The following is a 15,549-nucleotide window of genomic DNA, read 5'->3' as shown; positions in this document are numbered from 1 at the left end:
GGCTTTTTGATTAAGGTTAGTGGGTTTCAAATTGCCTTCATAAAGAATAAAGCATAGAATCACAGAATCATAGAATGGCCTGGGTTCAAAAGGACCACAATGATCATCCAGTTTCAACCCCTGCTATGTGCAGGGTCACCAACCACCAGACCAGACTGCCTAGAGCCACATCCAGCCTGGCCTTGAATGCCTGCAGGAATGGGGCATCCACAGCCTCCTTGGGCAACCTGTTCCAGTGCGTCAGCACCCTCTGAGTGAAAAATTTCCTCCTAATATCTAACCTAAACCTCCCCTGTCTCAGTTTAAAACCATTCCTCCTTGTCCTGTCACTATCCACTCTCGTAAACAGCTGTTCCCTCCCCTGTTTATAAGCTCCCTTCAAGTTCTGGAAGGTCACACCAAGGTCTTCCCGGAGCCTTCTCTTTTGCAAGCTAAACAAGCTCAGTTCCCTCAACCTTTCCTCATAGGAGAGGTGCTCCAGCCCTCTGATCATCTTAGTGGCCCTCCTCTGCACACTCTCCAAGAGCTCCACATCCTTCCTGTACTGGTGGCCCCAGGCCTGGACGTAGTGCTGCAGATGGGGCCTCACAAGAGCTGAGGAGAGGGGGACGTACATGGTCCTAAAGCTGATGTGTCGAGAAGCTCCTCCTCTGTACATTTACTGCTAGATGATTATGTGGAATTAGAATAAAATGTTGAGACAAATAAAGAATAAAACTGACTGCCTGTGTGAAGCCAATAATAATACTAATAATGATAATAAAGTGTAAAGTATTTTGAAATAAAATTAATGGACACATCTTTAGCATGTCATACGTGAATTTATCTGCATGACTTCCACTCACATTAATGGCAGCCGCTTGGCTAAATATCTGCTCAGTGAGCTGTTAATTCATCCCTAAGGGATTAAGTTTAATTTCAAACTTTCAGAAGCGATGTAATGCTAAAGCTGAAACTTTGCCTTAAATTCATACAGTTTTCAGAACAAAGAGAACAAAGGAGCAGCATAATAAATTAGCAGTAATGTGTTAATTTGAATATTGAATTTCCAGAATATAGTGATTAATTTAATATGCTGTGACATTCCAATTCTGACCAATACCCGATTAGTGTGGTATTCTAGTGTTCCAGTATCAATGTTCCCAAAGACACGATGAAAAATAACTAGTTGACAGCATGTTTACACCCAAATTTTTTTCTAGCTGCTCAGTTTTCTGTCTACTCTGCCTTGGTGAGGTCATGTCTGGAATACAGTCCGGGGCTCCCCGGTTCAAAAAAGACAGGGATATTAGAAAGAGACCAGGGGAGGGCAACAAATGTGATAAATGGCCTGGAGCATCTCCTGTATGAGGAAATGCTGAGATCTCTTCGGAGAAGAGAAGGCTGAGAGGGAATCACATCACTGTTTGTAAACATCCTAAGTGTGGGAGTCAAGTCGATGGGGATGGACTCTTTTTGATGGCGAGCAACAGTAGCACAGGGGACAACAGGCAGAAATGGGGATGCAGGAAGTTCTATTCCAGCAAAAGGAAGAACTTCTTTACTATGACGGAGCACAGGAACAGGCTGCCCACAGAGTCTGTTGGTCTCCTTCTCTGAAGATATTCAAGCCCATTTGGATACTTCCCTGTGTGACCTACTGTAGGGAACCTGCTTTAGCAGTGGGTTGGATTGGATGATTTCTAGAGGTCCCTTCCAACCCCTCCTATTCTGTGATTCTGTGATTCAGTAGTTGGTCTAAGCTCTGACACAAGATTCTCAGTTTATATTTTACTTCTAATTCTCTTAGAATTGCTCTGAATTTGAATTCTGCAGTCTTATATTTAAGTAATGAAATTCCACATAGATTTACTGTGCAAAAAAAATTAAATTCCTTTTTATAATTTTAAATCAGTTCCCTTTCAGTACTCCTCACACTGTATTTGGTCTTTTTCTAAGGAGAAAATTATTTGGAGAAGATCTGAATGTCCTGTAGGCAGTATTCTCTACTTTGTATCTTTCATTGTGCCTTCTCTTATTGACTATTTTTCTAAATGAAAGGATCCAAAACTTTTGAGCCATTTTCTTTAAAAATAGTTCTGTTATGTATCATCTGCTGTGTCTCCACTGATTATGGTCTGAGCTTCTATTTATCCTTTCTGCACCTGCCTGCATATTTCTAAGCACCAACAGTCAAAATCCATACAAGTACCCCACCTGTTTATCCGAGCCATAGTAAATGCTTGCTGTGCTATTCTGTTCACATCTGTTTCTGCAGAATACTGTCACTTGCTTTTTTTTTTTATCACCATCTCTGTAACAAACAAATGTTTCTCGGAACCTCTTCACCACTCGACCTTTAGTCCAGCTTCCATTCCCCATTTCCCCCTCCTTTCCTTTCACATACAGTGGTATATAAATAAATAGTCAAGACTGCTTGTCCCAATGCTTGCTGCTTTTCTAAACAGCATTTATAAGTAGTTTCATAGGTCTGCTGTAAACTCTTGCAGCCTTCTATGCTGTGAAAGTACTTTATCTCCTGCATTATCTGTCATTCTTGCCACTCTCAGTTCACCCCCTTCCAGATTGATCATACATGAAATAATGCTTAATCCCCATGCCGGGAGCACCCACAGATATCACTTCCCATGTAGCAAACTGCTCATCTCTTCCACCTCTTTGCTCTTTAACTAATCCATGACTGATCGTGTCTGGTAGACAGTCAGCTCCCTGAAGGAGGTGCCAGGCCTTTCAGCATTGCTGTATAATACTGTGATGCTGCATGAATATTCATTCGTATGCAAAACATTTTAGCTTCATTTTATCAGCTTGCAGTCATCTAGGTGTTTTATACTTATATATATTTTTTTCCAATTCACTTTTCTCCCATTGAGATAAGGCTTTTTGCTCTGTAATTACCAGGGTCATCCCCTGCATCTTGCTTAAAATTAGATAAAATGTTAATTATTCTCTAGACCCAGGTGATGTGAAGTATGCCATACAGTGCAGCTGATGGTAACAAAAATCTCTTACTCGGAAAATAATCACAGTGTTCAGAGTGAGGCAAAAGGTCTGTTCCTAAACAGTCTCCAGATAGTTCAGCCCGTTTCTCCAAGTTAAAGCCTTTATGAGCACACATCACCTCTAGATTAAAAGTCATAGAATCACAGAATCATAGAATCATAGAATGACTTAGGTTGGAGGGGACCTTAAAGATCATCTAGTTCCAATCCTCCTGCCATGGGCAGGGTTGCCCATGCCCACATCCGTAAAGTTCACCTTAACTTGAGACTTAAGTAGCAACTGAGGCTCTTAAAAGAGTTGTGTGTTTGAAACTAAGTCAGCGTGGCATATGGGTACTTGCTTTCAGACACTGACAGTCTCATACCAAGTAAACTTCCTAGATGTGTTCTCTTCAGTGAACATTGTTTATTTCTGGTTTTGAAAATGCTGATTCAGAGGCAAAAAAATTTTCCTTGTTCTCCCCAACAAAGGGAACTTGCTTTTTCTGAATGCTACAAATAAATATCATGGACATTTTTCTCATCCAGAATTTTGCATTAAAAAAATGCTGAGTGGAAAAAAAATAAAGCTAAAGCTGAAAGATTCAACTTTCCTACAGGCAATAAATCTGGGAAGAGAGTTTAGAAATAACTTAATTTTCATTTCCTACTGCGACCATAAGTTTAAGAGACACTGCATAAACCAAGAGAAAGCACAGTCAAATACGTCAAGGAACAGATTTCTCCGTTATTAAAAGAGTACTTTCACCGGTATATGACTGAATCAGTCCTTCATCAAGAAAATTGGTCCAAGATAAGCCTAACTCACTGGGATTATATGGTAGCATCCATGCAGAGAGGTGGCAGAAGTTATCTCCAACTTCTAAATTAACTTACCCATAAATGTATGTTAACATCCCTTCCTAGCACATATAAACCTCCTCTCCCCCTGCTCTGTCACCACCTCCAAATGTCCAAATCCCCATGGGATTGTTGGCATCCGTTGTAGTTCCACCCCTGTTGCAGTAGAGGATGTGAATGTGCTCCATGAGGTATTGAACAGGGATGCAATACAGACAAGAAAAACAATGTTAGGACTAAGTCTAGGCTCCATTTCTGGGCTACATGCTGTCTGGAAGTCCAGGCAGATCTCTTTCTTCAGGAAGGACATTGATCATGGTGGGCACTCATTGAAACGTCCTGGCCTCTCCCAGACAACAGCATCTCTGCCTGTCAGTGAGTTTTTGCCCAGCTTCACAATGCAGATGTAACATGATAATTAACACAGCACCACATGCAGATCTGAGAAAAGCCTTCAGAATTCACATAAGCAAATAAATAAACAAAACAAAGTACTGAAGGAAAGAGAAAAAGTACCTCATGATATTTTTTCACTGTTTTCCCAGACACGCATGTGCAGGATTTCCAATTTGAAGTCCCACAGCCACAATTTCCTCCACAGCGCTGGACAAGGAGGCAGCGAGGGAAGAAAACAGCATTTGTCAGCTTCAGTTCTTCCCTTAAATTGACAGAGTAGTTTCTTGGAGTGCAGCTGTAGCGCTTCACATCATCATTCAACCTGTCCAGGTCAACTGGAATGCAAAAGGGGCTTCATTAGCAAGGTCTAAATGGGACGTTTTCCCAGTTCAAACTGCTCCCTGGGCAGCTGGTAACACAGCAATGTGCTCCTGGTTGGGAAATACATGAAGTATTGCAGTGATTACTGAACAAGTAAGCATAAACCCACCCATTTTAAATCATTACAGGTGGCCATTCTGGCTCTCATCCTGCCCACAGTGACTCCCAAATGCAGGGCTCACACAGACTATAAAGGTGATGAGAGAGCTTGTAATAAAACACGGACCTGAAAGCTCAAGGCCAGTTATTTTACTTGCTGTGTCACTGACCTGCTGGGTGACAGACTCCACCTCTGCCCCTCTCTTTCCTGATTATACTCTATTTATCTGAAGTTATTTTTATTCTGGGCATGATGTTTTGCCTACCGGCAGGCAAACAAAGAGCAAACACTTCACAGGAGACTCTTCCAGTGACCTGCAGATAAACACCTTTGTAGAGAGATCCATCCTTCCTCAGAAGGGCCTCTAGGACAGGTGGCACTCCTCGCTATCCTCAATTGTCTGTTGGTCATGGATAGAGTCTAGATACCTCACTTTTAGATGCCTAAATCAATCTAAGCAATATTAATTTTAGCTTTTAAGTGCTACTATAATAGGCATACAAATAAATACAATTAAAACTAATGAGCTTCATTGAACGCCAGTGGCTGGTTGATGTTTGAATGCCTGTTATTTCTGTGAGATGCGTCATGCAAACAAGCAGTAAAGCCAACCATAAAAATAACTTATAGACTATCCACTGTGAGTTTTAGTGCTGTTTCTAGCTTCATCTTGCAAAGCTAAAATAAAATTAAAAAAAAAAACAACAAAAAACCTTCTACAAATTCATTTTTCACACTGGTGACACAGTTAAAAGAAACACACTCAATTAATTTTATTTCTATAAGTTTCCTGATTTATCTTTCCATTCTTTTCTACTTTCTTCTTTTCCGTAGGATCCTGTCCACTAGCTAAATGTTTAAAATCTTACTAATTCTTTCAAGATTGGAGGATATGGGAACCTATGTTAAAAAGTGAGATCCTTCATACTGAAACTAAAAACCAGAAATAAAATTAAAATGCATTTTGAACTCATGAAGATTGAAAGCTGGAGAATTCATCTTTTTTTTTTTTTTAATCAAAATTTCCAAATTTCAAGAAAAGTGGGAATCATAAACATTGTTTCTCAATACCAAATCATTAACTTCATGAACTTTTTAAAAAATGAGATAAGTTGAACTGAAAAGATAAATTAAGCTGGACAAAGAGAAATAATGTAACGTGATTGGAGGGCATAGGAGACAAACAATAAACCCCTCTCATCCTAAACCGTATTTGTTAATGGGCACTTTGAAACGAAGCAGGAATTGTTCAAATGAGAACTGAGCTGGCACACAGATTTTCATGGGCACGTTGAATAGCTCAGCGTCCCCTTTGGTACTGAGCACACCTATGTCTGTGCTGTGCTACAAATGTGAAAACCTCCAGAAAAAGACAGAAGCACTGCAACTCTTCATTCCATCTGTGACTCAGTCCTTGTCATGGAGTAAATTGTGGAAAAAGCTGTGATTTGTAAATATCATGCACCTTTACATTCTGGACTTGAGGTACTCATTGGTTCACAGCGGATATGCAAGAAGCAATGGTGCATAAACGTCATGAGCACTGTTATACAAAATCATATCAGGTTCACTTTCCTGGCAATATGTTATCTCAGTCAAAAGGAATTTTGCAGATAAATTGTGATTTTATAGCAATCGTGATACATCTTGCTGTGAAATCTCAGTGGTTATGTCCAGAGATCTTGCATCTCTCCAGAAGAGGTATAGATCATCCTCCTGATACAAGCACAAAATCAATGGGGCTGCTGGTACATGCCTTCACTGCAAGAAAAATACGTCCCAAATGTCTACAGTCAGGACTTAGAAGACCAGAGAATATTGATTTTTTTGTTTTAATGGCTGATATTTTGTTCTCCACTATCATTCTTCAAAGCCACCCCTTCGCACTGCAGCTTATAAGGGTAATCCTCACAGGGAGGTGTTTCCCACTCATCTAAACATTCTCATCAGGATCTCTGCCAGCTCAGCTTTGGTTACTGATAAAGCAAGGTAGTATCTATCTGCCTCATATTTGTTTCAGGTGATTGACACAGAAAAAGTAACCAAAGGAAAAAAGAGAGCAGAAAATATTCTGCCTTCAAGATCAACTGGATTTCTTGAGATGAAAGCTCACAGCCTCCACAATCTGCACTGCAGCAGTACAGAGGCAGAGATGGCATTTGTGGGTGGTGCAGCTCTAGACTGAGTTAGCACAAATGCTCAGAACTTTAATTCTGCGTTGATCATCATGCTTCTTCTTGGGGTGATAAAACAAGCTAGGCTTCTGGCAAGAGCTGGTCATTAGGGAGGGCCCAGACCCAGGTGGCATCAAGTGGCATCTCTGTGCAGGTGGAGATGTCCAGAGGACTGAACAAAATTTCCCCTCAGGCTCAACAGTTCTTAATTCCACATTGAGCTGATACCTATTGTCACAGCTGTTGCTATCAGCACAGGAATGAGTCTTTGTAATGAGACTGGCAGAGAGGGAAAGCATTTAAAGGACCAGGATGAGGGTCCTTCCTGCAGAGAGCATTATATCTATTGCAGTGGCACACATATTAGCTTCAGTACTTAAGCTGCTCAATTCAAATGGCAAGGGGTGACCAGGCAAACTGGAGGAAAGGCTTTGCTCAGTAGTGTGCAAAAGCCCAGTTTTGATGACTTTCAGAAGTCCTTGCAGCCTGTTAGGCTGAAGCTGAGTCAGTACTGTGGAGAGCTGTTGACTTGCTTGAAGCATAGGAGGGAATAACCAGATAATTAGGATAACTTTTGCTCTATGCAATATGAAAAGATCAGCTATTTTTGATGAAAGCTCAAAGCTTTCAGCAGATGCATTTTTCAGGAATTCCACAATCAACCAGTGGAAAATTACATGATTTTTAGCATATTTTTCCACAACAAACTATTTTTGAAACATTTCCCGTATGACTGCATGAATTGTCCCTGATTTAATATCCAGAGCATTCTGGAAATGACTTATCTTTAGTTCTTAGGACTCCCAAATACACAGTTTTCATTTAAGATGTGAATTCCCTTTGGTATATTACATCTCAGGCTCAGACTGAAATGGACAAAGCCCATGGTGGAAAGGTCTTACTGCAGTGATGCCGAAATTATACAAATAACTGTAAGCAGAGAAGGAAAGATTAAATAACAGGTTGAAGAGATACATACAAAATGCCACCTGGAGGTAAACCCAATCTTTTTGGCTTTGCTCTACCAAAATCCTATGCTTGGTGGGATAAGGTGACTGTGCAAGATCTGTGAGCAGCATGTAGTGGTCGTATCACACTGACAGATCCCACTGCCTGATTAGCTTTAGACCATGGTTTGCAACCCCGTTTACAAAAAAAAAATAATAAAAAAATCACATTTTTTCTCTGAACCACTCTCTTTGTTGAAAGCTGTGATATGCATTCTTTTTTCTGACTTTTCTACTGTCTGGAGCCTTTCTATTTCCTCATCCATGTAACAATGAGATTTTACAGTACAGTCAGTTTAATGCATCTCTTCACTGCTGTGACTAAAATGTAACCGAGCCTTGGCCTGACTGGTGTGAAATCCTGCTGCTTTACTTATCAAGAATTGAAACCACAAGTGTCCTTAATTTAAAACTACAACAAAAAGGTTCTGTAGACTGGATGCAAATAACTTCAAAATATTATTACGGAACGTCTGCATCAAAGATTCAATTTGAAGGCAAGTCAGGCATAAAAAGATGCACCAGAGCAGTAAGATGGATACTTGGGGTACAGTGCTTCCTCCTTCTTTTCCCTTCAGTCATACACTTAAACCCATTCTCATTTCTGATAGCACTAAAGCATGTGCTTACACTGAAACATTGATCCTAATGAGAGTTAAACAGTGAAATCAGAGACTGCAGAGAGCTAATGTCTTACTTAGAAGGGACAGCCTTAAAGACTGCAGGGGAGAGAAACCCTGTGCTGCTGGTCACTGATTAATTCTAAAAAGACAGGCAGTCTGTTAAGGTTTCTGCTAACACAGTAAGTATTCCAAACTAATGGCCATAACATACTCCTGTTGAAACATTTTAACTCTTTTTTTCAAGCATCAGCCACAGACTGGAGCTGAGGTGTAAAGGGACGGCAGGTCCCTCATCACGATGTTCCTATTCCATTTGTCAAGGCCATCTCCAAACTACACAGCTGCAGACCAGTCAGGCTGATTATGGTAAAATGAAAGAGTATGTCTCTCTGAAAACAATGTTCAGGCACTTGAAAGACAAGGAGGTGACTAGAAACAGCCAGCATAGGTTTGCCAAGGGCAAACTGACTAACCAACCTGAAAACTTGCTCTGGTGAGATGACTCTCCTGGAGGAGGGGAAAGCAGCTGGTGTTGCCTACCTTGATCTTACCAACATTTCTGACACAGTAATTTGCAGCATCCTTGAAGCCAAACGGCTGAGATATAAAAGGTTAGATGGAATACAAATTAGGTAGATAAACAGAAGGACAAGGTAATCAGGAATTGCCAAATACAGCTGTTGCCTGGCTATTACTGGTGTTCCCAAAGTTTCCCAAGCTGGGGTCTATACAGCTAAAGGTCTCCACTAGTAATCCTCAGCATGTTTGTCAGTACCATTCAATTCTGGAAAATTGTCCTTATGCAGCAGAGTTGTCTTTCAGAGGGATCTCAGCAGACTAGAGAAATATGCAGGCAAGAACCCCATGAGATTCAGGGGCAACAAATGGAAATTCCTGCATCTGACCTGGAATAACCTTATGCATCAGTCCAGACCAGTAACACCTGGCTCAGCAGCAGCACTGCAGAAAAAGACTTGGCATCCTAGTAGGCAGCAGGCTATATATGAATCAGCTGTTTGCTAATGCAGAAAGTGAATGCTCCCCTTCATTAAGCTATTGTGAAGCTGCAGGTAGAGTGCTGTGTTTGGTTTTGAGCTCCTTCAATGGAAGAGAAGGATCAACAGACTTGGAGTGCAGTGAAGGTGAGCAGGATGGTCCACAAGAACCACAGTGAGGCAGGGGAACTGGGTTTGTTTAGTGTGGAGACTAGACTAATGGGGGTTCTAATATCTCCAGTTATCTAAAAGAGGCTACAAGAAGGATGGAGCCATATTCTTCCTCACAGTGCGCAGCAAAAAGACAAAGGGCAAAAATCAGAAGTGGTTGCAAGGCAGTCCTAAAAAAATACTCATTGCAGTGACGGTGATTAACACTGGGACAAATTATCCAAAAGGTTGTGGAATTGCTCTGGATAGAAATATTCAAACCTTGACTAGGGAAGTTCCTGTGTAAACAGGTCTAAATTTGAAGCTGGTCCTGTTCTGGATAGAATTTTTGGCGAGGTGATCCACAGATTACCCTTGAAATCAAAATTATTCCATTTATCTGTGACTGACAATAAAATTCCAAGATGACTGTATGTTTGCTGTCTTTCCTGAAAAGGTATTGGTACCGCCAGCCATATGGTTGACTATAAGGTTTAATGCCTGGTCTAGCATTAAATAGGGAGGTTGGTGGCCCTGCATGTGGCAAGGGAGTTGGAGATTCATGATCCTTGAGGTCCATTCCAACCCTGGCCATTCTGTGTGATTCTGTGATTTAGAAATATGATTTTAGTCTGTTATGAAGTCAATATGGATGCGTGGAACTAAATGGACTTTGGGATGACACTCAGCACTATACCATGTTGACAACAGGCCACCTTCAGCATCATCCGTACGTATACAGAATATAACACTTAGAATTTCAAAGACATTAATCTGCTTAACTTTCATTGAGGGATTTACCCACATTGCACAGTAAAATAGAGAAAGGACAGCCCATCTACTGACTGTCCTCTCCTTGCAGAAATCTGCATTTTCATGTATCTTCTGCTGGAGGCAAGCAAACTGCTGCCAATTCTTCTAAAATTTCTAACTCCTGTTCTCTTTTTTATCAGCTAAAGAGATGTTTATATGCAAGAGGCCTGCATTCATTAGCTTGCCCCTGCTCATATTTTCTGCATCAGTATGGGCTGGAACTGCAGAGTGTGAGCATTGTGCCATGCAGGGGCCCATAGCTCACTTCCAGATCCACGAATGTCTTGCACCCCTTATGTCCAGCATTTGTACTCCCGTGTATGCTTGAGCTGCGTCAGGTAGTGCAGAATCACTGTTATGTATGGTCATCAAAATTCAGAGCAGCTGTAGCTGCTTGCAGCTATGATGAGGTTGAACCTGAAATGGAAAATTCAGTTCCCGACATATAGTAAACAGTTAAATCTTCCACTGGTTTAATTACCAGAATACACTAACATTGATACAATTATTCTTTTTCATATAGAGTGTTGATCAAACCCTGTCTTTTAGTCTTCAAACTATGGTCAGGGGTAATCAGCATTCTCCTGCACTGCTTAATGATATTGCAATAAGCAGTTTGTTAAATATACCTGAAAACTCTGGGAGCTGCCCAAATCTTTCTCTTGGGAGCTGGGGAAAAGAAGCTGTGATTAGGATTTAATTCAGAATCACATTGCCAAGATGAACCTCTTCAGTATGGAAACTACTATTTCAGAAGAACGAGAGATCAGAATTTCAGTGGGATTGTAACTGCCTGCCTGAAACAAGGTTCACAATATATGGGCCTATTATAGACTGGCAAACCAATTATCAGCTGTGGTATGGGTCAAGTAGCAAAAGCAGGCCAAACCATCACTGTCATAAATGGACATAGCTTCACTGAAATCAATGGAATTGAACAGCTCATTCCAGTGATAAATAATATGCTGCAAGTTTCACTAGCTTTTAAAGAAGGTTTAATAAGAAAAGCTTTCACTGCAATGACTTAAATAACGCCACGTAAAGCATGAGGGAAAATCTCATTTGTTATAGAGGGGGAAGAATGTGAATGTAGATCTGAATTATGCTGTGAAATGAAAGAATGTGCAGCATTTGCATGCAACAGACACCTTGGTTCCCAATCGAAGAAGAGAGGAAGAGTTATACTGTTTTTTTTTTTGTTTTTTGTTTTTTTTTTTTAGCAGAGAGAATACTTTGTATTAGCAGCTACTCTAGAAGGTATTCCATCTACTCAGAATATTCATGTGTGCCATGAGCGAGGTCTGGTGCACTGAAACTTGCTGGCTGCAATCCCAGAACCTTTTGAGGAAGTGTACATGGATGCCTGCAGCAATTTATTGGCCACTGTTTGCAAACTCCTGAGAAATGACATTCCTGAGCTCAAACTTTGTTTAACTTCTTGCTAGAGCACTGCAACAGTGATAATTACAAGGTATTGTTAAGGACATGGTGCTACTTGCTTGATATTGGGAACCTGCTTGGCAATGGATGGCAGAAACATTCCATTAAGACTTGTGGTCTCATCTTGCTGCTCCCTTTCTACAGAACAGTTTGGCAGTGCTAGCAAGTGTTTATTTATTTAACCTGAAAGTCACCAGACGTTATTACAAGAATGTCCCACCTGATTAATTTCTTCTGATAGCCAAAGGCTTCTTGCATACTGTTTCTCAAAAAGAACATGATCTAAGGCAGGTGTAGTCTTGCTCATTACCAGAATGAATCCACATATGTTATGAGGTCTATTTATGAAAAACATGTATTTCTAAAGATGACTCCTTACTTTATGTAGACATTAGGATCTAATTCTATGATAGGTATTGAATTCTTTCTCTTACCAAATTACTGTGACGCTTGAGGTCAGCTACAACATATTGGTGTAAAGCAAAAGGAATTATTTAAGGGATGTACTTTGAAAGAACCTGATTTTTTAAGTCTAGAATAAGCCTAAGGCTGTAGATGACCCTGCCTTCAGCAGGGAGGTTGGATTAGGCAATCTCTTGATGCTTTCCCACTTCATCTAATCAATGATCCTGTTAGTTTCAGCTTTCCTAAAATACTGTATTTATTTCCTTAATCTCAATTCTTATCTCAGTGGATTACTGAATGGAAAATGAAGAAGTACAATTTAAATGTCATTTATTATATATTTCTGTCATCAGAATTGTCATTCAGCAATACCACCTCTTAAACTCAATTTTCTGGCACAATTTGGTATGAGTAGAGAGTTGGATAGGATCTCATTAGATTTGTTTATATAAATTATATGACATGTTCTGAAAATACTGTGAGAGAAAGCAGAGATTACATCAAATTTTTCTAATCTGCTCCATAGCTGTTCTGACTAAGGATAAGGAATAAAACTCAAGCTGGAGCTAGAAGCAGAAACGATAGATATCTGAAATAAAGGATGACTTAATCTATTGCTCTTTTTGCTGCAAGGTTATCTCAGCATCTATAAACATTCCCCAGAGATCTACAGTGTTTGTGTTTAAAATATACCAAGCAGTTCCAATTTAAAGACTTGTTAAAACTATTCCCTGCTCCTGACATCATTCAAGAACAACCCCTTAATCTTCTCAATAGTTAATGACTAAATAAAAATTCTTAACTGATTTTTTTAAAGCTGATTGTGCTGAGCCACTTCTGTCCAGAGGGCTGCTAGCACTCAGAGAGTTTAGCCTTTACTTTGAAGGCAAAAGGAAAAAGGAAAAACTGTTACAAAACTTTTTTTGGTGCTTATTTCTGTTTCCAAGACAAAACAAATTTTAATAAAATAAATCAAGAAGTATTAAAATAATAACTAGAAAAATCTTCATACTTTTATGTTTTGAAAGACAAGTCAAATTTATGCTAAATGAAAAAAACTTTTATAGATCTGAATTTTCTGAGCACTACCAGAAGATCAGATTGATACCTGTATCCAACATGATCAGCCTACATAAAACAGCAAATGGTATTTTATATGTTTGTGGTCATGTGCATTTATATGGGGTACACAGTCACATACGCTCTTAGAATCACATGAAATTTGGAGAGCAGAACGAAGTTGCTAATTATCTTCTATTAAAATTAAAACAGACCTTTAATTTCTTTTGGATATATGTCTTCAGAGCTGAGTCCAGCCTCCCTGTTTCAAAGACCCCTAGATGAGATCAAATTGATCTCAAAAGCGATACAGTTTGCAGACAGGTGACACAGCACAGAATATGGGGCGCTGTGGTTGTCTGAAACTTTTGATGAGCTAATGTGGAATTAAGCAAAGTAATCCAGCTTTCAGTAGATGGATGCTCAGGGCTTTATCGTAGATGTCTTTGAAATGCTGAGCCAAAAACCAGAGATGGTCACCACATTTGAAAAGCTGCAGCCTAAATCGGCTGTGCAGCTAATATCCTGTACATGCTTGCAATCATTCTGCCGCACCAAGGTCAGCAGGTGTAGGAGAGCCAACAACTTCACTACTTACACTCAGGATAGTGTGGCCACATGTCAAGTGCCCACCAGGAATGCCATTTGGCTTCTGTCAACTCCTGATTCATGCCCAGCAGCGATGTGGGAGAATGACACATGGCCTGGGCCAAAACTAAGTAGAGACCATGCTGACAATTTAGATGATTATCAGTAGTGGCTTTTTTTATTGTTATGGGTTTGCTATCTTATCATCTCTTTACTTCACCATTTGGTGGATTATTTGAACTAACAGAAGGAAACAAGAAACATAACCCAGAAATGTGTTCTTTGCTCAATTACAGACAAGGATGTTAAGCCATAGTAATGTTTGCTGGCAACATAATGAAAAACAGTGAGATGCTCACATCCTAAAAAAACAGCTGCATGTACAGGTGTCTGCAGCAGATGCCTCCCTAAGCACAAAGTGATAAAAGTGATTATTTCTTACTCAACAAAGAACAATCCCAAACAGGGTATTTAACGGAGGATGATAGTGCAGGTAATTAGGAGCCCCATGCCTTACACATAAAGTAATGTTTAAGAGAGTGAAGCTGAGAACCATCTGTACTTTACACATGGGTCTGTGTTTATGTTTGCAATCAGTTGTGGGCAGTTTTCAACCTGATTCCTCAGATTTCTAAGCTGATATCCTACTCAGTAAGGTTTAAATGTCTTATTCCTGGTTTTAACTGATGGCACCTTGCCCTATAACTCAAAAAAAAAAAAAAAAAAAAAAGGCAACAGAATGTCATATTTGAACAAAGGACATTTCTAAGAGGAGCAAAGGAATAACCTGCTTTTCCCACGAGAGATGTACTCTGTGGTTTTTCCTACCTTTGGACTTCCTATCATGGTAGCTCCTGCCTCGATAATGGTGGCCACTTTCTGTGTACAAATTCTCGAGATCTTCTTTCCACGAGTCTGGATTGAAGTGTTTAAGCAGATCTTCCACAGTGTCAAATGCAGCAATAGTCTGATCCAGGGCCTCTGCTGTGAGCGTAGGGTCGGTCACTGATGGAGAGGGATATGAGACCCCCTAAGAGTGACATACATCTCAGTGTACTTGGAAAAATTACACCACCATACAAAACAATTAACAACATTCCCATTTCATTCAGCTACTTTGGGCCATCTTTTGAAGTTCTTAGCTGGGTCAGGCAGCATTATGACTGTGTTTTATTTTGCAAGGAGAAGAGACACCAAACTCTCAATGGAATCCAGGAGGAGACAGTACTGATGGACTGACAACTTAAACTTTCCTCAAAGAGGATGGTGGTTTGCACATGTGCCAAGAAATAAGGAAAATGCCTTTTGAAACGACTGGGATGGCCATGACCACAGCACAGAGATGCCTTACAGAGCTGGGTTGATGCCTTTGCCAGTCTGCCAGCTCTGTTGGTAAATCTGTAAGAGGCAGTTCAGAAACTGCAGCAGAAAAAGACAAAGACAACAACTCCTCTAGATTTTTTCCCCCTTCCGGCTCAGTTAAGACTTGAAAAGATGGCTTTTTATATTCCCAAGAATTATATGTTATGAAGTACTGATAAATTCTTCCACTCATATAAAAAAACATGCTTAAAAA

At 40.1% G+C, this 15,549-nt stretch overlaps 1 protein-coding gene across 4 annotated transcripts in view; it reads right to left on the bottom strand.

Moving 5' to 3' along the window:
* PDGFD (platelet derived growth factor D) overlaps window positions 1-15,549 on the bottom strand; it is a 137,690-nt gene that overhangs the window by 12,626 nt on the left and 109,515 nt on the right. For all 4 annotated transcript variants that reach the window (XM_042839324.1, XM_042839326.1, XM_042839325.1 and 1 more), the window contains 2 exons: window positions 14,802-15,003; window positions 4,359-4,573 (listed from right to left, as the gene is read on the bottom strand). In XM_042839324.1, the coding sequence (XP_042695258.1) occupies window positions 4,359-4,573; window positions 14,802-15,003 (417 nt within the window). The remainder of the gene's footprint in view (window positions 1-4,358; window positions 4,574-14,801; window positions 15,004-15,549) is intronic.

Source organism: Centrocercus urophasianus, unplaced genomic scaffold, assembly GCF_019232065.1.
Source record: "Centrocercus urophasianus isolate 14NV4802_14NV808 unplaced genomic scaffold, USGS_Curo_1.0 seq_9, whole genome shotgun sequence".
Taxonomy (NCBI): Eukaryota; Metazoa; Chordata; class Aves; order Galliformes; family Phasianidae; genus Centrocercus; species Centrocercus urophasianus.
This window is presented reverse-complemented; position numbering and strand designations above follow the sequence as displayed.